The sequence below is a fragment of the Aphelocoma coerulescens genome, unplaced genomic scaffold (genome assembly GCF_041296385.1).
Source record: "Aphelocoma coerulescens isolate FSJ_1873_10779 unplaced genomic scaffold, UR_Acoe_1.0 HiC_scaffold_168, whole genome shotgun sequence".
NCBI classification, from domain to species: domain Eukaryota; kingdom Metazoa; phylum Chordata; class Aves; order Passeriformes; family Corvidae; genus Aphelocoma; species Aphelocoma coerulescens.
Window position 1 is genome coordinate 230,938 of NW_027183516.1, and position 27,292 is coordinate 258,229.

The 27,292-nt window shown below is 63.1% G+C and overlaps 2 protein-coding genes across 2 annotated transcripts in view; both read right to left on the bottom strand.

Moving 5' to 3' along the window:
- Window positions 1-12,190, bottom strand: part of LOC138100922 (proliferation-associated protein 2G4) — a 32,507-nt gene extending 20,317 nt beyond the window's left edge. The window contains exons 1-5 of the mRNA XM_068998748.1: window positions 12,075-12,190; window positions 9,344-9,472; window positions 6,348-6,453; window positions 6,043-6,112; window positions 3-95 (exon numbers count right to left, since the gene is read on the bottom strand). Coding sequence (XP_068854849.1) covers window positions 3-95; window positions 6,043-6,112; window positions 6,348-6,453; window positions 9,344-9,472; window positions 12,075-12,162 — 486 coding nt within the window. The 5' untranslated portion in view covers window positions 12,163-12,190. The remainder of the gene's footprint in view (window positions 1-2; window positions 96-6,042; window positions 6,113-6,347; window positions 6,454-9,343; window positions 9,473-12,074) is intronic.
- Window positions 12,191-13,438: 1,248 nt separating this feature from the next.
- The window catches only part of LOC138100921 (receptor tyrosine-protein kinase erbB-3-like), a 42,885-nt gene continuing 29,031 nt past the window's right edge, over window positions 13,439-27,292 (bottom strand). The window contains 10 exon segments of the mRNA XM_068998747.1: window positions 13,439-14,243; window positions 17,393-17,504; window positions 17,506-17,661; window positions 18,747-18,812; window positions 20,523-20,678; window positions 22,331-22,428; window positions 24,275-24,421; window positions 24,519-24,594; window positions 26,517-26,672; window positions 26,753-26,938. Coding sequence (XP_068854848.1) covers window positions 13,654-14,243; window positions 17,393-17,504; window positions 17,506-17,661; window positions 18,747-18,812; window positions 20,523-20,678; window positions 22,331-22,428; window positions 24,275-24,421; window positions 24,519-24,594; window positions 26,517-26,672; window positions 26,753-26,938 — 1,743 coding nt within the window. The 3' untranslated portion in view covers window positions 13,439-13,653.

Sequence of the window (27,292 nt, forward strand, 5' to 3'; positions counted from 1 at the left end):
ACCTGATTCCCGGGTTTCACCAGGCGCAGGGCGGCCTCGGCACACAGGTGAGCTGCTTTGATGACGTCGGCTTTGCGGCCCGACACGGGATTTTCCTGGGAAAAAACGGCAAAAAATTTGGGATTTTTCAAGGTTGGGGTTTGCCAGGAGGTGGAAATTCCACGGTCGGAATTGGTTGCGTTCCTCGGGAGAGCCGGGAACGCGGCTGGGAGGTGGAAAAACCTCGCAGCTCCTTCGTTGTTCCCTCATGAACCACCCCAAATCCGCTCCCAAACGGGATTCCAGCAGATTCCCAATCCTGGCATCCCCAATCGGGATGGATCAGGATTCCCAGGAAGTCAAAACCACGGATTGGGGGGGAGATTCCAAGAGAATTCCGGCGGTGAATTTTGGGGTTCTCCTCACGGGGTGATCCCAAAAACCATTCCCGAGTCAGCTCCGTGCCTTTCCCGAGGTCACGGCTCGGGATTTCTTCCCGGAGGATGGACGGGATCACCTGAGGCCGGAATTCCCAAGGCAAAATTCCAGGGGAAAAGTGGGAAGCGGGGACTGGTTTTGGGGAATGGGAATGGGAATGGGAATGGGAATGGGAATGGGACCATCCCGGGCCATTCCAGCAGGAAAAGTGGGAAGAGATTCTGGGGTGGTGCCACCTCAGATCCACAGAATTTGGGGTGGTGCCACCTTAGATCCAGAGATTTTGGGGTGGTGCCACCTCGGATCCGGAGATTTTGGGATGGTGCCGCCTTGGATCCAGAGGCTCTGGAGTGGTGCCACCTTGGATCCAGAGAATTTGGGATGGTCCCACCTCGGATCCAGAGATTTTGGGGTGGTGCCACCTCGGAGCCAGAGATTTTGGGATGGTGGCATCTCGGAGCCACAGATTTTGGGGTGGTGCCACCTCGGATCCAGAGATTTTGGGATGGTGCCACCTCGGATCCAAAGATTTTGGGGTGGTGCCACCTCGGAGCCAGAGATTTTGGGATGGTGCCACCTTGGATCCAGAGAATTTGGGATGGTGCCACCTCAGATCCACAGAATTTGGGATGGTCCCACCTTGGATCCAGAGATTCTGGAGTGGTGCCACCTCGGATCCAGAGAATTTGGGATGGTGCCACCTCGGATCCACAGAATTTGGGGTGGTGCCACCTCGGAGCCAGAGAATTTGGGGTGGTGCCACCTCGGATCCAGAGAATTTGGGGTGGTGCCACCTCGGATCCAGAGAATTTGGGGTGGTGCCATCTCGGAGCCAGAGATTTTGGGGTGGTGCCACCTCGGAGCCAGAGATTTTGGGGTGGTGCCATCTCGGATCCAGAGAATTTGCGATGGTGCCACCTTGGATCCACAGAATTTGGGATGGTGCCACCTCGGATCCAGAGATTTTGGGATGGTGCCACCTTGGATCCACAGAATTTGGGATGGTGCCACCTCGGATCCAGAGATTTTGGGATGGTGCCACCTTGGATCCAGAGATTTTGGGGAGTTGCCACCTCGGATCCAGAGATTTTGGGATGGTGCCACCTTGGATCCAGAGATTTTGGGGTGGTGCCACCTCGGATCCAGAGATTTTGGGGTGGTGCCACCTCGGATCCAGAGATTTTGGGATGGTGCCACCTCGGAGCCAGAGATTCTGGGGTGGTGCCACCTCTGAGCCAGAGATTTTGGGGTGGTGCCACCTCGGATCCAGAGATTTCGGGGTGGTGCCACCTTGGATCCAGAGATTTTGGGATGGTGCCACCTCGGATCCAGAGATTTTGGGGTGGTGCCAACTCGGATCCAGAGATTTTGGGGTGGTGCCACCTTGGAGCCAGAGATTTTGGGATGGTGCCACCTCTGAGCCAGAGATTTTGGGGTGGTGCCACCTCGGATCCAAAGATTTTGGGATGGTGCCACCTCGGATCCAGAGATTTTGGGGTGGTGCCACCTCGGATCCAGAGATTTTGGGGAGTTGCCACCTCGGATCCAGAGATTTTGGGATGGTGCCACCTTGGATCCAGAGATTTTGGGGTGGTGCCATCTCGGATCCAGAGATTTTGGGGTGGTGCCACCTCGGATCCAGAGATTTTGGGATGGTGCCACCTCGGAGCCAGAGATTCTGGGGTGGTGCCACCTCTGAGCCAGAGATTTTGGGGTGGTGCCACCTCGGATCCAGAGATTTTGGGATGGTGCCAACTCGGATCCAGAGATTTTGGGGTGGTGCCACCTGGGAGCCAGAGATTTTGGGATGGTGCCACCTTGGATCCAGAGATTTTGGGGTGGTGCCACCTCGGATCCAAAGATTTTGGGATGGTGCCACCTCTGAGCCAGAGATTTTGGGATGGTGCCACCTCAGATCCACAGAATTTGGGATGGTGCCACCTTGGATCCAGAGATTTTGGGATGGTGCCACCTTGGATCCAGAGATTTTGGGGTGGTGCCACCTCTGAGCCAGAGATTTTGGGGTGGTGCCACCTCGGATCCAAAGATTTTGGGATGGTGCCACCTCTGAGCCAGAGATTTTGGGATGGTGCCACCTCAGATCCACAGAATTTGGGATGGTCCCACCTCGGATCCAGAGAATTTGGGGAGTTGCCACCTCGGAGCCAGAGATTTTGGGGTGGTGCCACCTCGGATCCAGAGATTTTGGGGAGTTGCCACCTCGGATCCAGAGATTTTGGGATGGTGCCACCTTGGATCCAGAGATTTTGGGATGGTGCCACCTCGGAGCCAGAGATTCTGGGGTGGTGCCACCTCTGAGCCAGAGATTTTGGGGTGGTGCCACCTCGGATCCAGAGATTTTGGGATGGTGCCAACTCGGATCCAGAGATTTTGGGGTGGTGCCACCTGGGAGCCAGAGATTTTGGGATGGTGCCACCTTGGATCCAGAGATTTTGGGGTGGTGCCACCTCGGATCCAAAGATTTTGGGATGGTGCCACCTCTGAGCCAGAGATTTTGGGATGGTGCCACCTCAGATCCACAGAATTTGGGATGGTGCCACCTTGGATCCAGAGATTTTGGGATGGTGCCACCTTGGATCCAGAGATTTTGGGGTGGTGCCACCTCTGAGCCAGAGATTTTGGGGTGGTGCCACCTCGGATCCAAAGATTTTGGGATGGTGCCACCTCTGAGCCAGAGATTTTGGGATGGTGCCACCTCAGATCCACAGAATTTGGGATGGTCCCACCTTGGATCCAGAGAATTTTGGGGTGGTGCCACCTCGGAGCCAGAGAATTTGGGATGGTGCCACCTCGGATCCAGAGATTCTGGGATGGTGCCACCTCGGATCCAGAGATTCTGGGATGGTGGCATCTCGGATCCAGAGATTTTGGGATGGTGGCATCTCGGATCCAGAGATTTTGGGATGGTGGCATCTCGGATCCAGAGAATTTGGGATGGTGCCACCTTGGATCCAGAGATTTTGGGATGGTGCCACCTCGGAGCCAGAGATTTTGGGATGGTGCCACCTCGGATCCAGAGATTTTGGGATGGGGCCACCTCAGATCCAGAGAATTTGGGATGGTGCCACCTCGGAGCCAGAGAATTTGGGGTGGTGCCACCTCGGAGCCAGAGAATTTGGGATGGTGCCACCTCAGATCCACAGAATTTGGGATGGTCCCACCTCGGATCCAGAGATTCTGGGGTGGTGCCACCTCGGAGCCAGAGAATTTGGGATGGTGCCACCTCGGATCCAGAGGCTCTGGAGTGGTGCCACCTCGGAGCCAGAGAATTTGGGATGGTGCCACCTTGGATCCAGAGATTTTGGGGTGGTGCCACCTTGGATCCAGAGAATTTGGGATGGTGCCACCTCGGATCCAGAGATTCTGGGGTGGTGCCACCTTGGATCCAGAGATTTTGGGATGGTGCCACCTCAGATCCACAGAATTTGGGATGGTGCCACCTCGGATCCAGAGATTCTGGGATGGTGCCACCTTGGATCCAGAGGCTCTGGAGTGGTGCCACCTTGGATCCAGAGATTTTGGGGTGGTGCCACCTCGGAGCCAGAGATTTTGGGATGGTGCCACCTCGGATCCACAGATTTTGGGGTGGTGCCACCTTGGATCCAGAGGCTCTGGAGTGGTGCCACCTTGAATCCAGAGATTTTGGGGTGGTGCCACCTCGGATCCAGAGGCTCTGGGGTGTTGCCACGTTGGATCCAGAGATTTTGGGATGGTGCCACCTCGGAGCCAGCAATTCCAGGGTGCTGCCACCTCAGATCCTGACACTCTGGGATGGTGGCACCTTGGATCCAGAGATTCTGGGATGGTGCCACCTTGGATCCAGAGGCCCTGGGGTGTTGCCACCTTGGATCCAGAAGATCCAGGGTGGTGCCACTTGGGATCCTGAACCTCCAGGGCACTGCCACCTCAGATCCAGAGATTCTGGGATGGTGCCACCTTGGATCCAGAGTTTCCAGGGCACTGCCACCTGGCACCCCGAGGTTCCAGGGCGCTGCCACCTTGGATCCCAAGATTCCAGGATGGTGCCACCTGGCATCCCAAGGTTCCAGGGCGCTGCCACCTTGGATCCCGAGATTCCAGGGTGCTGCCACCTTGGATCCAGAGTTTCCAGGGTGCTGCCACCTTGGATCCCGAGGTTCCAGGGCGCTGCCACCCGGCATTCCGAGGTTCCAGGGTGCTGCCACCTTGGATCCTGAACCTCCAGGGTGCTGCCACCTTGGATCCAGAGGTTCCAGGGTGCTGCCACCTTGGATCCCGAGATTCCAGGGCGCTGCCACCTTGGATCCAGAGGTTCCAGGGCGCTGCCACCTGGCACCCAGAGGTTCCAGGGCGCTGCCACCTTGGATCCCAAGATTCCAGGATGGTGCCACCTGGCATCCCAAGGTTCCAGGGTGCTGCCACCTCAGATCCCAAGATTCCAGGGTGCTGCCACCTTGGATCCCGAGGTTCCAGGGTGCTGCCACCTTGGATCCCGAGGTTCCAGGGCGCTGCCACCTGGCATCCAGAGGTTCCAGGGTGCTGCCACCTGGCATCCAGAGGTTCCAGGGCGCTGCCACCTCAGATCCCAAGATTCCAGGGTGCTGCCACCTTGGATCCCGAGGTTCCAGGGTGCTGCCACCTTGGATCCCAAGATTCCAGGATGGTGCCACCTGGCATCCCAAGGTTCCAGGGTGCTGCCACCTTGGATCCCAAGGTTCCAGGGCACTGCCACCTTGGATCCAGAGGTTCCAGGGTGCTGCCACCTTGGATCCTGAACCTCCAGGGTGCTGCCACCTTGGATCCCGAGATTCCAGGGCACTGCCACCTTGGATCCCGAGGTTCCAGGGCGCTGCCACCTTGGATCCAGAGTTTCCAGGGTGCTGCCACCTGGCACCCCAAGGTTCCAGGGTGCTGCCACCCGGCATCCCGAGGTTCCAGGGCACTGCCACCTTGGATCCCAAGATTCCAGGGCACTGCCACCTTGGATCCCGAGATTCCAGGGCACTGCCACCTTGGATCCAGAGGTTCCAGGGTGCTGCCACCTTGGATCCTGAACCTCCAGGGTGCTGCCACCTTGGATGCCGAGATTCCAGGGCACTGCCACCTTGGATCCAGAGGTTCCAGGGCACTGCCACCTTGGATCCAGAGGTTCCAGGGTGCTGCCACCTTGGATCCAGAGGTTCCAGGGCACTGCCACCTGGCACCCCAAGGTTCCAGGGTGCTGCCACCTTGGATCCTGAACCTCCAGGGCGCTGCCACCTTGGATCCCGAGGTTCCAGGGCACTGCCACCTTGGATCCCGAGGTTCCAGGGCGCTGCCACCTTGGATCCAGAGGTTCCAGGGCGCTGCCACCCGGCATTCCGAGGTTCCAGGGTGCTGCCACCTTGGATCCTGAACCTCCAGGGCGCTGCCACCTTGGATGCCGAGATTCCAGGGCGCTGCCACCTTGGATCCCAAGATTCCAGGGCACTGCCACCTTGCATCCCGAGGTTCCAGGGCGCTGCCACCTTGGATCCCGAGATTCCAGGGCACTGCCACCTTGGATGCCAAGGTTCCAGGGCACTGCCACCTGGCATCCCGAGGCCGCCCCGTTCCCGAGGAGACCCCCCCCGATGCCAAACCCACCTTGGAGGCGCCGAGCACGAAGCTGTGTGCCACGTTGGCGATGAAGCCGTCCACGTGCACGCCCAGGTCGCTGCAACACACAGGGAAAAACGGGAATTCCGGCTGGATCCCACGGATCCAGAGGCACCAGCACCCGGAATGCTGCCCCAAGAGCCGCTCCAAGGCTTTAATTAGCAACAATTAACACCAGAGCCCAAAAAGGAGGTGGGAACGGGTTTTTTTCCAATGCAAATAATTTGGGGATTTTGGGAAGGATTTGGCAGGGGGAGAGGGGAATTCCCATGGAATTCGATCCCAGCACTTACATTTTGACCAGATCCCCGTCCTTGAGGATGTAATCCTGGTCACTCTTGAGCGGGGAGAAGTGACACACACAGTTATTGACGGATATACTGGTGGGGAAGGCGATTCCTGGGAAAGGGAAGGAAAAAAATCAGGGATTTGAGGGGATAATTGAGGATTCCTGGGAAAAAGAAGGAAAAGAATCAGGGATTTGAGGGATAATCAAAGATTCCTGGGAAAAAGAAAGAAAAGAATCAGGGATTCCGGGGAAAAAGAAGGAAAAGAATCAGGGATTTGAGGGGATAATTGAGGATTCCTGGGAAAAAGAAGGAAAAGAATCAGGGATTATCAAAGATTCCTGGGAAAGGGAAGGAAAAGAATCAGGGATTTGAGGGGATAATCAAAGATTCCTGGGAAAAGGAAGGAAAAGAATCAGGGATTTGAGGGGATAATCGAGGATTCCTGGGAAAAAGAAGGAAAAGAATCAGGGATTCCTGAAAAAGGAAGGAAAAGAATCAGGGATTATCAAAGATTCCTGGGAAAGGGAAGGAAAAGAATCAGGGATTTGAGGGATAGTCGAGGATTCCTGGGAAAGGGAAGGAAAAGAATCAGGGATTTGAGGGATAATCAAGGATTCCAGGGAAAGGGAAGGAAAAAAATCAGGGATTTGAGGGGATAATCAAAGATTCCTGGGAAAAGGAAGGAAAAGAATCAGGGATTTGAGGGATAATCAAAGATTACTGGGAAAGGGAAGGAAAAGAATCAGGGATTTGAGGGACAAGGGAGGAAAAGAATCAGGGATTCAGGGATAATCAAAGATTCGAGGGAAAGGGAAGGAAAAGAATCAGGGATTTAAAGGATAATCAAAGATTCCTGGGAAAAGGAAGGAAAAGCATCAGGGATTTGAGAGAAAGGGAAAGAAAAGAATCAGGGATTTCTGGGAAAAGGAAGGAAAAGAATCAGGGATTTGAGGGATAATCGAGGATTCCAGGGAAAGGGAAGGAAAAGAATCACGGATTTGAGGGATAATCAGGGATTTCTGGGAAAGGGAAGGAAAAGAATCAGGGATTCCTGGGAAAAGGAAGGAAAAGAATCAGGGATTTGAGGGGATAATCGAGGATTCCTGGGAAAAAGAAGGAAAAGAATCAGGGATTTGAGGGGATAATCGAGGATTCCTGGGAAAAAGAAGGAAAAGAATCAGGGATTCCTGGGAAAAGGAAGGAAAAGAATCAGGGATTTGAGGGGATAATTGAGGATTCCTGGGAAAAAGAAGGAAAAGAATCAGGGATTATCAAAGATTCCTGGGAAAGGGAAGGAAAAGAATCAGGGATTTGAGGGGATAATCAAAGATTCCTGGGAAAAGGAAGGAAAAGAATCAGGGATTTGAGGGGATAATCAAGGATTCCAGGGAAAGGGAAGGAAAAAAATCAGGGATTTGAGGGGATAATCAAAGATTCCTGGGAAAAGGAAGGAAAAGAATCAGGGATTTGAGGGATAATCGAGGATTCCTGGGAAAGGGAAGGAAAAAAATCAGGGATTCCTGGGAAAAGGAAGGAAAAGAATCAGGGATTTGAGGGGATAATTGAGGATTCCTGGGAAAAGGAAGGAAAAGAATCAGGGATTCCTGGGAAAAGGAAGGAAAAGAATCAGGGATTTGAGGGGATAATCAAAGATTACTGGGAAAAGGAAGGAAAAGAATCAGGGATTTGAGGGATAATCGAGGATTCCTGGGAAAGGGAAGGAAAAGAATCAGGGATTTGAGGGATAATCAAAGATTACTGGGAAAAGGAAGGAAAAGAATCAGGGATTTGAGGGATAATCGAGGATTCCTGGGAAAGGGAAGGAAAAGAATCAGGGATTTGAGGGATAATCAAGGATTCCTGGGAAAGGGAAGGAAAAGAATCAGGGATTTGAGGGATAAGGGAGGAAAAGAATCAGGGATTCAGGGATAATCAAGGATTCGAGGGAAAGGGAAGGAAAAGAATCACGGATTTGAGAGAAAGAGAAGGAAAAGAATCAGGGATTCCTGGGAAAAGGAAGGAAAAGAATCAGGGATTTGGGGAATAATCAAGGATTCCAGGGAAAGGGAAGGAAAAGAATCAGGAATTCAGGGAATAATCAGGGATTCCTGGGAAAGGGAAGGAAAAGAATCACGGATTTGAGAGAAAGGGAAGGAAAAGAATCAGAGATTCAGGGAATAATCAAAGATTCGAGGGAAAGGGAAGGAAAAGAATCACGGATTTGAGAGAAAGAGAAGGAAAAGGATCAGGGATTCCTGGGAAAAGGAAGGAAAAGAATCAGGGATTTGGGGATAATCAAGGATTCCTGGGAAAGGGAAGGAAAAGAATCAGGGATTTGGGGATAATCAAGGATTCCTGGGAAAGGGAAGGAAAAGAATCAGGAATTCAGGGAATAATCAGGGATTCCTGGGAAAAAGAAGGAAAATAATCAGGGATTTGAGGGACAAGGAAGGAAAAGAATCAGGGATTATCAAAGATTCCTGGGAAAGGGAAGGAAAAGAATCAGGGATTCGAGGGAAAAGGAAAGAAAAGAATCAGGGATTCGAGGGAAAAGGAAGGAAAAGAATCAGGGATTTGAGGGATAATCAAGGATTTCTGGGAAAGGGAAGGAAAAGAATCAGGGATTTGAGGGACAAGGGAGGAAAAGAATCAGGGATTCAGGGATAATCAAAGATTCGAGGGAAAGGGAAGGAAAAGAATCAGGGATTTGAGAGAAAGGGAAGGAAAAGAAACAGGGATTCAGGGAATAATCAGGGATTCCTGGGAAAGGGAAGGAAAAGAATCACGGATTTGAGAGAAAGGGAAGGAAAAGAATCAGGGATCTGAGGGAAAAGGAAGGAAAAGAATCAGGGATTTCTGGGAAAGGGAAGGAAAAGAATCAGGGATTCAGGGAATAATCAAAGATTCCCGGGCAAAGGAGGAGGATTTGGCTTGGAATCCGCTCGTTCTGGCAACAGCCAGGGATCCCAGCAATCCCATCCAGCCCGGAGCAGCCTCACCTTTCTTCATTTCCTTTTCCTTCTTGAAAATCTTCCCGGTCTCTTCCATGATCATGGAATCGCCCTTCTCGCACAGGCACAGCACGGACGCGCCGGGATTCGCCGCCTCCACCACGGCCCGCAGGACCCCTGCCATTCCCAAAAAACCCACAAAAGCCCCATTTCACGGATCAGCAGCTCCCAAATCCCACAACCTCGTCGACTTCCCGAGATCCCAGACCCGGATCTTGATGGAAACACCCCCGGGAAAGGAGCGAATCCCGATGGAATTCCTTGATTCGGGAATGTTTGTGGGAAGAAGGAGCCTCCATGTGCTGCTCCCACATTCCTCTGGGAGAAGTCAGAGCTCTGGGAACAGGTTTGGGAATGACTGGGAGACATCAAAGGAGCGGAGCCCCATTCCACGAGTCCCCATTTTCCAGGGAATCCACCCGATCCCGCTCCCCGGGGAACGCCCCACGCCCGACTCCGGGAAGTTTTGGGAATGTTCCCGCCCCAACAAATCCACCAGGAATTCCAGACCCACCAGGAATTCCAAACCCACCAGGAACTCCAGACCCACCAGAAACTCCAGACCCACCAGGAATTCCAAATCCACCAGGAATTCCAGACCCACCAGGAATTCCAAATCCACCAGGAATTCCAGACCCACCAGGAATTCCAGACCCACCAGGAACTCCAAATCCACCAGGAATTCCAGACCCACCAGGAATTCCAGACCCACCAGGAATGCCAACCTGCCCCCCCCCTCCCCAAGCTCCACAGCCCCGATCCCAAAATATTTCAGGATCCTGGAATGCGCCCTCGCATTCCCTCCTTCATCCCAGAAAGGGGTGGGGGGAACCGCCCCTCCTTGGAATTCCAAGGAATCCTTGGCAGCGCTGCACCTGTGCAGCGACTCGAAATTCCGCCGCCTTTTCCATGAGAAAGTTGGGAATATTCCCAACATTCCCGATAACATTCCCGATAAAAAGCCGGCGGGACGCGGAGTGGGAATAAAACAAACGGGGGGGGGGGGGGTGGGAAAAAATAAAAAAACCACCCCAGATAAAAGGGAAAACCCTCGGAGCATTCCAAGGGATCCGGGCACAGCTGATAGCAACGCTCCTCCAAGGCCTGACTCCTTCCCGGTGGTTTTTTTTTTTTTAGGGAGTCGAGGCACTTTTGATCCCTAAAACCCGACAGCTGGAAGGTTTTTTTATTTCGTTTGCCGGAGTTTTTTTTTGGTGTTTGCGCTTCCCAAGGGAGAAGAACCCGAGTGGAGCTGCTTTTTTCCCCCCCCGGGAAGGGAGGCGGCCAAACTTCCAGTCTGCCCAGGAGACTTCCCTCCCTTCCCGAAGGGAATGCCGGCTCCCAAAACGCCTCCCGGGACACCGGCAGGAGCTCAAGAGAAGCTCTGGAGTCAGCAGGAAGCGGGGTGGGACAGCGGGGAGCCCCGCGGAACCGGTCGGGGCAGCTCCCGGAGCCGGGACACCGGGAACGGCGGGGAGAGGGGGGGGGTTAAAAAATAATCGGGAAAGGGGGAGGGGGCGGCAGCTGGAGCCGCATTCCCGGGAAAGGATCCCCATTCCCGGGACAGGATCCCCATTCCCGGGACAGGATCTACATCCTGATCGGGAATGCACCCCCATTCCCGGGACAGAACCCCCATTCCCGGGGAAAGACCCCCATTCCCGGCACAGGACCCCCATTCCCGGCACAGGACCCCCATTCCCAGGACAGAACCCCCATTCCCGGGACAGGATCCCATTCCTGGGACAGGATCCCGTTCCCGGGACAGGATCCCCATTCCCGGGACAGGACCCCCATTCCCGGGACAGAACCCCCATTCCCGGGGAAAGACCCCCATTCCCGGCACAGGACCCCCATTCCCGGGACAGGATCCCCATTCCCGGGACAGGACCCCCATTCCCGGGAAAGGACCCCCATTCCCGGGACAGGATCCCCATTCCCGGGACAGAACCCCCATTCCCGGGACAGAACCCCATTCCCGGGACAGAACCCCCATTCCCGGGACACGACTCAATCCCTGCCCCGGGACAGGACCCCATTCCCAGCACAGGAACCCCCCCAACCGGGGCTGGATCCACCTCCTGACCGGGACAAGACCCCGATTCCCCATTCCCAGAACCGGCTCCCAGAACACGATCCCGTTCCCGGTACAGGACCCCCAGCCCGCTCCGGGACCCCATTCCCAGCACAGAACCCCGTTCCCGGGGCATCCCCCACCCTCCAACTCGGCCGGGCTCCCGCCGCTCCCGGGGCTCCCGCCGCTCCCGTCCCGTCCCCGCGGGGCTCGGCTCCCCCCTCTCACCGGAGGGAGGGGTGGGTCAGACCCCGAACAAAAGGGGTCCCGGCGGGGTTTGGGGCGGGGGGCGGCAGGCCCGGCCCCGCTCCCCCCGCGCCGCCGGTGCACGTGGGGCGCGGTACCACGTGCCGGCAGCGGCGGCGGCCGCGCGGGGCCGGGCCCCGCCGGGACCGGGTGGGTCCCGCGCACCGGGTGAGGGGAGGGGGGGTCACACCGGGACCCCCACCCCGCCACCCCCACCCCGCCCCCAGCCCCAACCGGCGAGCCCGTAGGGGCCCAAGCCGGGGGTCTCAAGCCGGGGCGGGGGGGGGGGGGGGGGGAGGCTCAGGCCTGGCCGCCCCCCGCCTCAGCGCTCCCCCCGCGCCCTCCCCGCCGCCCCCTGCCCGCCGCCCCCCCCCCCCCCCGCCCGCGGCCCGCACTCACGGTTGGCGATGTCCCCCCCCATCTTGTACTTGGTCACCACCAGGTCCTCGGCGATGGTGAGCTCGGCCGCCTCCTCCTCGCCCGACATGGTGGGAGCCCCGCCGAGCCCCCCGGAGCCCCCCCGGGCCTGGTCGAGCCCCCCCCGCCCGGCGCTGAGGAGCCCCCGGGACCGCGAGCCGGAGGCGCGAGCAGGGCAGAGCGCGGGCTCCGCGCGGGGCACGCTGGGAACACGAGTCCTCCCCGCCCCCCTGGACTACAACTCCCGGCGGTCCCCGCGCGCAGTGCCCCGGAAGGGTGCGTGCGGCCCCCCCATGGTGTACCCCGTGGACTACAACTCCCAGTGCGCAGCGCGGCCCTCGCGAGAGGAGGTAAGGTGCGAGAACGGAAGTGGCCGCGGAGGGTGATGGGGGATGTAGGCGGAAGGAGGGAACGGGAGAGGAAGGGGCGGGTGCGGCGTTTCGGCACGGGGACGGCACCGGGACGGCACCGGGACGGCGCCGGGAGCGGTCATTCCCTCCCTCCTTCGCCTCTCGGGGTCCCCGCGGCACGGTCCTGGATCCGACCCTGCAGCACCGGTCCCACGCAGCACCCCCAGACCCGCGGCTCCCGTCCCACTCCGCCCCCGACCCTCCGGTCCGCTCCGCCAGCACCGGCACCGCGGCCACGCCGGCACCGGTCACTGCTGGACCGTGGCACCGGGCCCGCTCAGCGGCCTCAGTCCCATGGTGCCAGCCCCGCCGCACCCCCCGGTGCTCCCCCCGACCCCCGCTCAAGCCCCTCCGACCCCCCCCCGGCACCGCGAGCACACCGGGACCGGTCACTGCCCCGGGGCTGTCGCTGTCCCCGGACCATGGTCCCGGTCCCCGGTCCGGTGTCCCCCCCCCCGGTCCAGCCCCTCTCTGACCCCCCCCCCCAAAGCCGCAGCACCGACGCTTTTACTCAAATTCCTTTATTTTCACTCATCCCGCGCGACCCCCGGGGCCGGGGGCGATCCCTGAGCGGGGGGTGTGTCCCCCCCCCCCCCAACCCGGGCAGCCCCCGAAAAACCGGGGGGAAACACCCCAAAAAGGGATCCCGGGGGGGGGGCGAACTGGGGAGGGGGGGGGGGGTCCACCCCCAAACCTTCACTCCGGTGCCAGCGGGGAGTGGGGAAACCTGAAAATGAGTCTGGGGTCCTTCAGAAATCCCGTCTGACCTCGTCTGTGGACCCCCGCCCCCCCCAGCGACCCCCGGCCCCTCCAGGGACCCCCCCTCAGGGATTTGGGGGAGCACCTTCAGTGAGGGTGGGGGGAGAGGGAGGAAAGAAACGATGGGAGGGGGATGCAGGGGGGGGGGGTGTCTCCGCTGCCCCCTCCCCACCTCGGCGTGCTCTCAGCCCCCCCCCCCCACCCCCATACCCAAAACAACAAAAAGGGGGCGGGGGGAGGGGAGGGGAGAGGCCACAGCCGCCCCCGGAGGGGCTGAGACCCCCGGAGGGGCTGAGACCCCCGACCCTCCGCCCGATGGGAGGGGGGATCCTTCATATCCAATGTGAAATGAGGGGAGGAGGGGGGGTGGTCCCGGGGTGGGGAGGGGTCCCCTACGTCCGCTGGGCATCGGCCTTGGCGAAGAGGCGACTGTGCCAATAATCGGGGTTGTCGAAGGCGCAGTCCGAGGCTTCCAAACTCCGCAGGGGCTTCATGGGGGGCCCGCGGCAACCGGGGCAGCGCGGGGCGACCACGGCGTCCATCTCCTCGTAGCCTTGCTCTTCATCCTCCTCCTCCTCCTCCTCCTCTTCTTCTTCCTCCTCCGGGGAGGTGGCGGAGGTGTCCCCCGGTCTCATATCGGTGTAGCCGTCGTGCCGGGGGAGGGGGGGTCCCGGGAGGCCCCCGCCGGGGTCGCTGCCCAGCGAGCGGCTGAGCCGCGGTTGTTTGTTCATGTACTCGTAGTCCTCTTCTTCATCCTCCTCATCCTCGTCGCGCTGCGGTGCCCCCCGGCCTAAGGGGGCTCCCGGGGGTCCCCCCGCCTCTGAGCCCACCTCCATGTATTCGTAGCCCAACTCTTCCAGCGAGGCCGGCCGCGGTTGGGGGGCTCCCGGGGCACCCCCCGGCCGTCGGTTCATGTACTCGTACTCCTCCTCCTCCTCTTCCTCCCGCGGCCCCGGCAGCGAGACCCCCGCGGGGTCTGAATCTGGGGGGCGGAGGGGGGGGGGGGTCAGACACCGGACAGGGATTCCCCTCCCCCCCCCCCCCCCCGAGCCCTCCTGGGGTCCCCCTGGCTGCCCGCAGGACCCTCGGTTTGGGGGGGGGGGGTCTTACCTGGGTTCATCCCAGGTCAAAAACCTAAAAGAGCATCCCCTAAATGGTGACCCCCTCCTTGGACCCCAGACCCTAAAGAGCATCCCCTAAATGACCCCACCCCCAGCCCGGACCCCAGACCCTAAAAGAGCATCCCCTAAATGGTGACCCCCCCTTGGACCCCAGACCCTAAAGAGCATCCCCAAAATGACCCCACCCCCAGCCTGGACCCCAGACCCTAAAAGAGCATCCCCTAAATGGTGACCCCCCCTCTTGGACCCCAGACCCTAAAAGAGCATCCCCTAAATGGCCCCACCCCCAGCCCGGACCCCAGACCCTAAAAGAGCATCCCCTAAATGATCCCCCCCCCTTGGACCCCAGACCCTAAAAGAGCATCCCCTAAATGGTGACCCCCCCTTGGACCCCAGACCCTAAAGAGCATCCCCAAAATGACCCCACCCCCAGCCTGGACCCCAGACCCTAAAAGAGCATCCCCTAAATGGTGACCCCCCCACTTGGACCCCAGACCCTAAAAGAGCATCCCCTAAATGGTGACCCCCCCTTGGACCCCAGACCCTAAAGAGCATCCCCAAAATGACCCCACCCCCAGCCTGGACCCCAGACCCTAAAAGAGCATCCCCTAAATGGCCCCACCCCCAGCCCGGACCCCAGACCCTAAAGAGCATCCCCTAAATGGTGACCCCCCCTCTTGGACCCCAGACCCTAAAAGAGCATCCCCTAAATGGTGACCCCCCCCTTGGACCCCAGACCCTAAAAGAGCATCCCCTAAATGGCCCCACCCCCAGCCCGGACCCCAGACCCTAAAGAGCATCCCCTAAATGGTGACCCCCTCTTGGACCCCAGACCCTAAAAGAGCATCCCCTAAATGGTGACCCCCCCCTTGGACCCCAGACCCTAAAGAGCATCCCCTAAATGGCCCCACCCCCAGCCCGGACCCCAGACCCTAAAGAGCATCCCCTAAATGGTGACCCCCCCCTCTTGGACCCCAGACCCTAAAAGAGCATCCCCTAAATGACCCCACCCCCAGCCCGGACCCCAAACCCTAAAAGAGCATCCCCTAAATGGTGACCCCCCCAGCCCAGACCCCAGACCCTGCACGGGGGAGCCCCCAGACCCCAATCCAACGGGACAGAAACCCCCTCCCCAAAACCCCCACGGACACGGGGGAGCCCCCAGACCCCAATCCAATGGCACAGAACCCCCTCCCCAAAACCCCCTCCCCAAAACCCCCACGGACTGGGGGAGCCCCCAGACCCCAATCCAACGGCACAGAAACCCCCTCCCCAAAACCCCCACGGACACGGGGGAGCCCCCAGACCCCAATCCAACGGCACAGAAACCCCCTCCCCAAAACCCCCTCCCCAAAACCCCCACGGACTGGGGGAGCCCCCAGACCCCGAACCAACGGCACAGAAACCCCCTCCCCAAAACCCCCACGGACTGGGGGAGCCCCCAGACCCCAATCCAACGGGACAGGACCCCCTCCCCAAAACCCCCACAGACTGGGGGAGCCCCCAGACCCCGATCCAACGGCACAGAAACCCCCTCCCCAAAACCCCCACGGACTGGGGGAGTCCCCAGACCCCAATCCAACGGCACAGAACCCCCTCCCCAAAACCCCCACGGACTGGGGGAGTCCCCAGACCCCAATCCAACGGCACAGAACCCCCTCCCCAAAACCCCCTCCCCAAAACCCCCACGGACATGGGGAGCCCCCAGACCCCAATCCAACGGCACAGAAACCCCCTCCCCAAAACCCCCTCCCCAAAACCCCCACGGACTGGAGGAGCCCCCAGACCCCAATCCAACGGCACAGAAACCCCCTCCCCAAAACCCCCACGGACATGGGGGAGCCCCCAGACCCCAATCCAACGGCACAGAAACCCCCTCCCCAAAACCCCCACGGTCTGGGGGAGCCCCCAGACCCCAATCCAATAGCACAGAAACCCCCTCCCCAAAACCCCCACGGACTGGGGGAGCCCCCAGACCCCAATCCAACGGGACAGGAACCCCCTCCCCAAAACCCCCACGGACATGGGGAGCCCCCAGACCCCAATCCAACGGGACAGAACCCCCTCCCCAGAACCCCCTCCCCAAAACCCCCACGGACACGGGGCAGCCCCCAGACCCCAATCCAACGGCACAGAACCCCCTCCCCAAAACCCCCTCCCCAAAACCCCCACGGACTGGAGGAGCCCCCAGACCCCAATCCAACGGCACAGAAACCCCCTCCCCAAAACCCCCTCCCCAAAACCCCCACGGACATGGGGGAGCCCCCAGACCCCAATCCAACGGGACAGGACCCCCTCCCCAAAACCCCCACAGACTGGGGGAGCCCCCAGACCTCAATCCAACGGCACAGAACCCCCTCCCCAAAACCCCCACAGACATGGGGAGCCCCCAGACCCCGATCCAACGGCACAGAACCCCCTCCCCAAAACCCCCACGGACTGGAGGAGCCCCCAGACCCCAATCCAACGGCACAGAAACCCCCTCCCCAAAACCCCCTCCCCAAAACCCCCACGGACTGGGGGAGCCCCCAGACCCCAATCCAACGGCACAGAACCCCCTCCCCAAAACCCCCTCCCCAAAACCCCCACGGACTGGAGGAGCCCCCAGACCCCAATCCAACGGCACAGAAACCCCCTCCCCAAAACCCCCTCCCCAAAACCCCCACGGACTGGGGGAGCCCCCAGACCCCAATCCAACGGCACAGAAACCCCCTCCCCAAAACCCCCACGGACATGGGGGAGCCCCCAGACCCCAATCCAACGGCACAGAACCCCCTCCCCAAAACCCCCTCCCCAAAACCCCCTCCCCAAAACCCCCACGGACTGGAGGAGCCCCCAGACCCCAATCCAACGGGACAGAAACCCCCTCCCCAAAACCCCCACGGACTGGAGGAGCCCCCAGACCCCAATCCAACGGGACAGAAACCCCCTCCCCAAAACCCCCACGGACTGGGGGAGCCCCCAGACCCCAATCCAACGGCACAGGACCCCCCTAAAGCCCCCTCCTCACCGCGGTGGGCGCAGTTGGGGGTGACGTAGCCATTGGGGTCCTCCTCGCTGCCCTCGGAGCTGGGGGGCGGGGGGGGGAAGCTCTCGCGCTGGGACAGGTACGCGCTGTCCCCCCCCCCGCGAGCGGAGGCTGCGGCAGAGGCTCCCGGCCAGGGACCCCCCCTCGCCCAGCTCCAGCTCCGAGGCGGTGCCGCGACCCTCGGACGACTCGGACACCGTCCGGCCCAGCGACTCCTGACGGCTCCGCCGCAGCGGCCGCGACCCCCCGGCCTGGGGACAGCGGGGGTCAGGGGGGGGACCCCAACCCCCCGCCCTGGGATCCCCCACCCTTGGGGACAGCGGGGGTCAGGGGGGACCCCAACAGGACCTCAACTCCCCGCCCTGGGATCCCCCGGCCTGGGGACAGCGGGGGTCAGGGGGGGACCCCAACAGGACCCCAACCCCCGCCTTGGGACCCCCCGGCCTGGGGACAGCGCGGATCGGGGGGGACCCCAACCCCCCGCCCTGGGATCCCCCACCCTTGGAGACAGCGGGGGTCAGGGGGGACCCCAACAGGACCCCAACCCCCCGCCCTGGGACCCCCCACCCTTGGAGACAGCGGGGGTCAGGGGGGACCCCAACAGGACCCCAACCCCCGCCCTGGGATCCCCACCCTTGGGGACAGTGGGGGTCAGGGGGCGACCCCAACAGGACCCCAACCCCCGGCCTGGGGACAGCGCGGATCGGGGGAGGACCCCAACAGGACCCCAACCCCCGCCCTGGGATCCCCACCCTTGGGGACAGTGGGGGTCAGGGGGCGACCCCAACAGGACCCCAACCCCCGCCCTGGGACCCCCCGGCCTGAGGACAGGGGGGGTCAGAGGGGGACCCCAACAGGACCCCAACCCCCGCCCTGGGACCCCCCGGCCTGGGGACAGCGGGGATCGGGGGGGACCCCAACCCCCCGCCCTGGGATCCCCCACCCTTGGAGACAGCGGGGGTCGGGGGGGACCCCAACAGGACCCCAATGCCCCGCCTTGGGACCCCCCAGCCTGGGGACAGCGGGGGTCAGGGGGGGACCCCAACCCCGCCCTGTGACCCCCCACCCTTGGCCTGGGGACATCGGGGGTCAAGGGGGGACCCCAACCCCGCTCTGGGACCCCCCGGCCTGGGGACAGCGGGGGTCAAGGGGGGGACCCCTGAGGACCCCAACCCCCCCGCCCTTGGGGACACGGGGATTAAGGGGGGGACACCTGCGGACCCCAACCTCTCTTCCACCGCCTCCCTCCCCGTGTCACCCCTTTGTGCCCCCACCCTGGCACCCCACGGTCGCCCCCCCAGCCCCTCCCCCGAGCCCCCCGAAGCGCCCCCGGTACCGTTCGGGTGAAGCCGGGCTGGTTCATGGGGATGTACCCGGCGGGGGGGCTCAGCAGGCTGGGGCTCTGCGGGGACACGGCGGGGCTGGCACCGGCCGGGGGCACGGGGACAGGGGGGCAGGGGGCATGGGATAGGGGGGCACGGGACAGGGGGGCAGGGGGATAGGGGGGCAGGGGGACAGGGGGCACGGGGATAGGGGGGCACGGGGACAGGGGGGCAGGGGGACAGGGGACAGGGGGGGCAGGGAGGCAGGGGGCACGGGGGACAGGGGGGCAGGGGGCACGGGATAGGGGGACAGTGGGACAGGGGGACAGGGGACAGGGGGACAGAGGGGCAGGAGGGCACGGGGCAGGGGGCACGGGGACACAGGGACAGAGGGACACGGGGACAGAGGGACACGGGGACAGGGGGCATGGGATAGGGGGGCACGGGGACAGGGGGGCAGGGGGCACGGGGGGCAGGGAGGCAGGGGGCACGGGGGGACAGGGGGCACGGGGGACAGGGGGGCAGGGGACACGGGATAGGGGGGCACGGGGACAGGGGGCACGGGGACAGGGGGACAGAGGGGCAGGAGGGCACGGGGACAGGGGGCACGGGGACAGGGGGGCAGGGGGGCAGGGGACAGGGGACAGGGGGCACGGGGGACAGGGGGCATGGGATAGGGGGGCACGGGGACAGGGGGACAGAGGGGCAGGAGGGCACGGGGACAGGGGGCACGGGGACACAGGGACAGAGGGACACGGGGACAGAGGGACAGGGGGGCACGGGGGGACACGGGGACAGGGGACAGAGGACAGGGGGACAGGGGGCACGGGGGACAGGGGGGACAGGGGGCACGGGGGACAGGGGGGCACGGGGACAGGGGCACGGGGACAGGGGGACAGAGGGGCAGGAGGGCACGGGGACAGGGGGCACGGGGACACAGGGACAGAGGGACACGGGGACAGAGGGACACGGGGACAGGGGGGCACGAGGGGACACGGGGACAGGGGACAGAGGACAGGGGGACAGGGGGCACGGGGGACAGGGGGGACAGGGGGCACGGGGGACAGGGGGGCACGGGGACAGGGGGCACGGGGACAGGGGGCACGGGGACAGGGGGACAGAGGGGCAGGAGGGCACGGGGACAGGGGGCACGGGGACACAGGGACAGAGGGACACGGGGACAGGGGGGCACGGGGGGACACGGGGACAGGGGACAGAGGACAGGGGGGCAGGGGGGCACGGGGACAGGGGGGCAGGGGGGCAGGGGGCACGGGGACAGGGGGACACGGGATAGGGGGCACGGGGACAGGGGGACACAGGGACAGGGGGACACGGAAATAGGTGGGCACGGGGACACGGGACACGGGGACAGGGGGCACGGGGACAGGGGGGCAGGGGGGCAGGGGGACTGGGGGACAGGGGGCACGGGGGACAGGGGGCACGGGATAGGGGGGCAGGAGACACGGGATAGGGGGGCAGGGGGCACGGGGGACACGGGGACAGGGGGGCAGGGGATAGGGGGCGCGGGGGGGCACGGGGACAGAGAGCACGGGGACAGGGGGACAGGGGACAGGGGGGCGGGGGACACGGGGGACACGGGGGGCATGGGGACAGGGGACAGGGGGGCACGGGGGGTTGGCTCCAGATCCCACCCCCGTGCCACTTTCCAGGACCCCGTGCCACCTTCCAGGACCCCGTGCCACACCCCAAGCCCCCATGCCACACCCCACACCGCATCCCCCGAGCCCCCCCGAGCCCCCCGGGCGCCCCCAGCCCCGCTCGGGCCTCACCCGGGCGCAGCTGCCCCGCGGGCGCTGCGGGCACAGCCCGAGGCCGAAGGGCTCCAGCTCCTCCTCCTCCTCCTCCAGCTCCAGCGTCTCCACCTCGTCCAGCTCCTTGTCACTGAGGGTGGGGGGCTCGGCGGGGGGCGCGGCCCCGCTCTCCTGCTGCGGGGGGGGGGGGGGGGGCTCACCTTGACCACCAGGTAACACCGGGGGGGGGGTCCCGGTTCGGGTCTGGGGGGGGACTGGGGGGGATCACCTTGATGGCCGGGTAGCTCTGGGGGGCTGTGGGGGGCTATGGGGGGCTCACCTTGATGGCCGGGTAGCTCTGGGGGGTCTAGGGGGGTCTGGGGGGCTCTGGGGGGGCTCTGGGGGGCTGTGGGGGGCTCTGGGGGGTTCACCTTGATGGCCAGGTAGCTCTGGGGGGGCTGGGGGGCTCTGGGGGGGCTGTGGGGGGCTGTGGGGGGCTGACCTTGATGGCCGGGTAGCTCTGGGGGGTCTAGGGGGGTCTGGGGGGCTCTGGGGGGGCTGTGGGGGGCTGTGGGGGGCTCACCTTGATGGCCGGGTAGCTCTGGGGGGTCTAGGGGGGTCTGGGGGGCTCTGGGGGGGCTCTGGGGGGCTGTGGGGGGCTCTGGGGGGTTCACCTTGATGGCCAGGTAGCTCTGGGGGGGTCTGGGGGGCTCTGGGGGGGCTGTGGGGGGCTGTGGGGGTCTCTGGGGGGTTCACCTTGATGGCCAGGTAGCTCTGGGGGGCTCTGGGGGGGCTCTGGGGGGCTGTGGGGGGCTCTGGGGGGTTCACCTTGATGGCCAGGTAGCTCTGGGGGGGTCTGGGGGGGGTCTGGGGGGGCTCACCTTGATGACCAGGTAGCTCTGGGGTGCTCTGGGGGGCTCTGGGGGTGCTTTGGGGGGGCTCTGGGGTGCTCTGGGGGCCTCTGGGGGGCTCTGGGGGGTCGGGGGGCTCACCTTGATGACCAGGTAGCTCTGGGGGCTCTGGGGGGCTCTGGGGGGGCTCTGGGGGGCTCTGGGGGTCTCTGGGGGGGGCTCACCTTGATGACCAGGTAGCTCTGGGGGTCTCTGGGGGTCTCTGGGGGTGCTCTGGGGGGCTCTGGGGGGCTCTGGGGGTCTCTGGGGGGGCTCTGGGGGGCTCTGGGGGGGCTCACCTTGATGACCAGGTAGCTCTGGGGGTCTCTGAGGGGCTCTGGGGGGCTCTGGGGGGGCTCACCTTGATGACCAGGTAACTCTGGGGGTCTCTGGGGGTCTCTGGGGGTCTCTGGGGGGCTCTGGGGGGGCTCACCTTGATGACCAGGTAGCTCTGGGGGGCTCTGGGGGGCTCTGGGGGGCTCTGGGGGTCTCTGGGGGGGGCTCACCTTGATGACCAGGTAGCTCTGGGGGTCTCGGGGGGGCTCTGGGGGGCTCTGGGGGAGGCTCACCTTGATGACCAGGTAGCTCTGAGGGTCTCTGGGGGTCTCTGGGGGTCTCTGGGGGTCTCTGGGGGGCTCTGGGGGGGCTCACCTTGATGACCAGGTAACTCTGGGGGTCTCTGGGGGTCTCTGGGGGGCTCTGGGGGGCTCTGGGGGGGCTCACCTTGATGACCAGGTAACTCTGGGGGTCTCTGGGGTGCTCTGGGGGGCTCTGGGGGGCTCTGGGGGGCTCACCTTGATGACCAGGTAACTCTGGGGGTCTCTGGGGTGCTCTGGGGGGCTCTGGGGGTGCTCTGGGGGGCTCTGGGGGTCTCTGGGGGGCTCACCTTGATGACCAGGTAGCTCTGGGGGTCTCTGGGGGTCTCTGGGGGGCTCTGGGGGGCTCTGGGGGGCTCACCTTGATGACCAGGTAGCGCGGCGGGTCCCGGGCCATGCGGGTGAACTCGTTGGCCAGCTCCTTGAAGGTGGGGCGGATGTTCTCATCGATCATCCAGCCTGGGGGGCGGGGGGACAGCGGGGACACGGTCACGGGGGGGTGGGACAGGGGCAGGAGCCACCCTGGGCGTGGGGACACGGACAGGGACAGGATCCTCCTGGGAATGGGGACAGGGACAGGGAAAGGATCCTCCTGGGAATGGGGACAGGGACAGGGACAGGGACAGGGACAGGGACAGGGACAGGACCCTCCTGGGAATGGGGACAGGGACAGGGACGGGGAAAGGGAAAGGATCCTCCTGGGAATGGGGACAGGGACAGGGACAGGGACAGGGAAAGGATCCTCCTGGGAATGGGGACAGGGACAGGGACAGGGACAGGGACAGGGACAGGGAAAGGATCCTCCTGGGAATGGGGACAGGGACAGGGACAGGGACAGGGACAGGGACAGGGACAGGGACAGGATCCTCCTGGGAATGGGGACAGGAATAGGGACAGGGACAGGGACAGGGACAGGGACAGGGACAGGATCCTCCTGGGAATGGGGACGGGGACAGGGACAGGGACAGGGACAGGGACAGGGACACGGACAGGGACAGGGAAAGGATCCTCCTGGGAATGGGGACAGGGACAGGGACAGGGACGGGGAAAGGATCCTCCTGGGAACGGGGACAGGGATAAGGACAAGGACAGGGACAGGGACAGGGACAGGGAAAGGATCCTCCTGGGAATGGGGACAGGGACAGAGACAGGGACAGGGACAGGGACAGGACCCTCCTGGGAATGGGGACGGGGACAGGGACAGGGAAAGGATCCTCCTGGGAATGGGGACAGGGACAGGGACAGGGACAGGGACAGGGACAGGGACAGGGACAGGGACAGGATCCTCCTGGGAATGGGGACAGGGACAGGGACGGGGACAGGGACAGGGACAGGGACAGGGACAGGGACAGGGACGGGGACAGGGACAGGGACGGGGACAGGGACAGGGACAGGGACGGGGACGGGGACAGGGACAGGGACAGGGACAGGGACAGGGACGGGGACGGGGACAGGGACGGGGACAGGGACAGGGACAGGGACAGGGACAGGATCCTCCTGGGAATGGGGACGGGGACAGGGACAGGATCCTCCTGGGAATGGGGACAGGGACAGGGACAGGGAAAGGATCCTCCTGGGAATGGGGACAGGGACAGGGACAGGGACAGGGAAAGGGACAGGAAAAGGATCCTCCTGGGAATGGGGACAGGGACAGGGACAGGGACAGGATCCTCCTGGGGATGGGGAAAGGGACAGGGACAGGATCCTCCTGGGAACGGGGACAGCTCTGGGGACAGCGGCAGGACCTGTCCAGGCCTGGGGACAGCAGCAGGAGCCGGGGATGAGGACAGGGACAGCTCTGGGGACAGCAGCAGGATCCTCCTGGGATTGGGATGGGGATGGGGACAGGATCCTCCTGGGAACGGGGACAGCTCTGGGGACAGCTCTGGGGACAGCAGCAGGATCCTCCTGGGATGGGGACGGGGATGGGGATGGGGATGGGGACAGGATCCTCCTGGGAATGGGGACAGCTCTGGGGACAGCAGCAGGATCCTCCTGGGATGGGGATGGGGATGGGGATGGGGACAGGATCCTCCTGGGAACGGGGACAGCTCTGGGGCCAGCAGCAGGACCTGTCCGGGGCTGGGGACACCTCTGGGGACAGCAGCAGGAGCCGGGGATGGGGACAGGGACAGCTCTGGGGACAGCAGCAGGACCCTCCAGGGATGGGGATGGGGACAGGATCCTCCTGGGAACGGGGACAGCTCTGGGGACAGCAGCAGGAGCCGGGGATGGGGATGGGGACAACTCTGGGGACAGCAGCAGGAGCCTGCCCAGGGTTGGGGACAGCTCTGGGGACGCTCACATTTCACCATCACCATGTAGACGTCGATGGTGCAGATCTGGGGCTGCGAGAGCCGCTCCCCCTTCTCCAGCAGGTCGGGCACCTCTGCCAGGCGGATGCCGGCGTAGGGCTCGGCCCCGAACGTCATCATCTCCCACAGTGTCACCCCTGGGGCGGGGACAGGCCCCGTGAGCCCCGCGGGGACACGGGGGGACACCGGGGGACACCGGGGGGACACGGGGGGGACACCGGGGGGACCGCTCACCGTAGCTCCAGACGTCGCTCTGGTGCGTGTACTTCCCGAAGTGGATGCTCTCCAGGGCCATCCACTTGATGGGAGTCTGCGGGAAAAGGGGGAGTGGGAGACGGGGACAAGGAGGGGACACCCCACGGGGCAGGGGACACGGAGGGGGTGGCACGCAGGGGGTCCTGGAGGTGCGGGATGGGCAGAAGAGAGGGGATGGGATATGGAGGGGATGGGATTTTGGGGGTCCCAGGGGTGTGGGGCGGGTGACATGGAGGGGGGTGGGACATCCCTGGGTGCTGGGGACACAGGGAATGGGATTTTGGGGGGTCCCGGGGGTGCAGGACAGGTGACACGGAGGGGATGGGACATCCCAGGTTGCTGGGAACACGGAGAGGATGGGATTTGGGGGATCCCACAACTCAGGAGGTCCCAGGGGTGTGGGACAGGCAGAACAGAGGGGGTGGGACATCCCTGAGAACACAAAGGGATGGGTTTGGGGTGTCCTGGAGGTGCAGGACGGGTGGCACAGAGGGGATGGGACATCCCTGGGTGCTGGGGACAAGGAGGGGATGGGATTTTGGGGGTCTCAGGGGGTCGGGGTGGGTGGCACAGGGGGATGGGACATCCCTGAGAACACAAAGGGATGGGTTTGGGGGGTCCTGGAGGTGCAGGACGGGTGACATGGAAGGGATGGGACATCCCTGGGTGCTGGGGACACAGGGAATGGGATTTTGGGGGTCCCAGGGGTGCGAGGTGGGTGACATGGAGGGGATGGGATTTTGGGGGTTTCTGGGCGTGCAGGACAGGTGACATGGAAGGGATGGGACATCCCTGAGAACACAAAGGGATGGGTTTGGGGTGTCCTGGAGGTGCAGGACGGGTGGCACAGAGGGGATGGGACATCCCTGGGTGCTGGGGACAAGGAGGGGATGGGATTTTGGGGGTCCCAGGGGTGCGAGGTGGGTGACAAGGAGGGGATGGGATTTTGGGGGTTCCTGGGCATGCAGGACAGGTGACACGGAGGGGATGGGACATCCCTGGGTGCTGGGGACAAGGAGGGGATGGGATTTTGGGGGTCTCAGGGGGTCAGGGTGGGTGGCACAGGGGGGATGGGACATCCCTGAGCACTGAGAACACAAAGGGATGGGTTTGGGGTGTCCTGGAGGGGCAGGATGGGTGGCACAGAGGGGGTGGGACACCCCTGGGTGCTGGGGACAAGGAGGGGATGGGATTTTGGGGGTCCTGGGGGTGCAGGACAGGTGGCACAGAGGGGATGGGACATCCCTGGGTGCTGGGGACACGGAGGGGATGGGATTTGGGGGATCCCACAACTCAGGAGGTCCCAGGGGTGTGGGACAGGCAGAACAGAGGGGATGGGACATCCCTGAGAACACAAAGGGATGGGTTTGGGGTGTCCTGGTGGGTGGCACAGAGGGGATGGGACATCCCTGAGAACACAAAGGGATGGGTTTGGGGTGTCCTGGTGGGTGGCACAGAGGGGATGGGACATCCCTGAGAACACAAATGGATGGGTTTGGGGTGTCCTGGAGGTGCAGGACGGGTGGCACAGAGGGGATGGGACATCCCTGGGTGCTGGGGACAAAGAGGGGATGGGATTTTGGGGGTCTCAGGGGGTCGGGGTGGGTGGCACAGGGGGATGGGACATCCCTGAGAACACAAAGGGGTGGGTTTGGGGTGTCCTGGAGGTGCAGGACCAGTGGCACAGGGGGGTGGGACATCCCTGAGAACACAAATGGATCAGTTTGGGGTGTCCTGGTGGGTGGCACAGAGGGGATGGGACATCCCTGAGAACACAAAGGGGTGGGTTTGGGGTGTCCTGGAGGTGCAGGATGGGTGGCACAGAGGGGATGGGACATCCCTGAGAACACAAATGGATCAGTTTGGGGTGTCCTGGTGGGTGGCACAGGGGGGATGGGACACCCCTGAGCACTGGGAACACAAAGGGGATGAGTTTGGGGCGATCCCACAGCTCAGGGCATCCCCAGCAAGGCCCACCTTGACCTCGTTGTAGAAATACTTTTTGTCATCGGGGTAGAGCAGGTCGGCGATCCCAAAATCAGCCACCTGCACCTGGCTGGGCGACTTGAGCAGCACGTTGCGAGCCGCCAGGTTGCGGTGCACCATGCGGTGCTCCTCCAGGTAGTACATCCCCTGGAAAAACGGGGGGGGCTTTCGGCTCAGCGGCAGCGGGGAGGGCAGGAAAAACCCCAAAACGGCCGCGGGGGACTGACCTTGGCCACCTGGACGCACCAGTTGAGCAGCAGCTGGGGGCTGATGGAGTCGCGGTTCTTGCGCACGTACTCGAGCAGGGAGCCCAGCGGCAGCAGCTGCGTCACCAGCTGCAGCTGCGGGCCCGGGCAGATGCCCAGCAGGCGCACGATGTACGAGTGGTCCAGGCTGCCGATGGCCAGCATGTGCTGGGGGGGGACACGGTCAGCACCCCTGGAGCACTCCCAGAGCACCCCCGGTTCCAGGGGGTTACACCCAGAGCACCCCCAGAGCATCCCCAGAGTACCCCCGACCCCAGGGGGACACGGGCAGCACCCCCGGAGCACCCCCAGAGCACCCCCAGAGTACCCCCGACCCCAGGGGGACACGGGCAGCACCCCTGGAGCACCCCCGGAGCAGCCCTGACTCCAGGGGGGACACGGGCAGCACCCCCGGAGCACCCCTGGAGCAGCCCCGACCCCAGGGGGACACGGTCAGCACCCCCGGAGCACTCCCAGAGCACCCCCAGTTCCAGGGGGTTACACCCAGAGCACCCCGAGAGC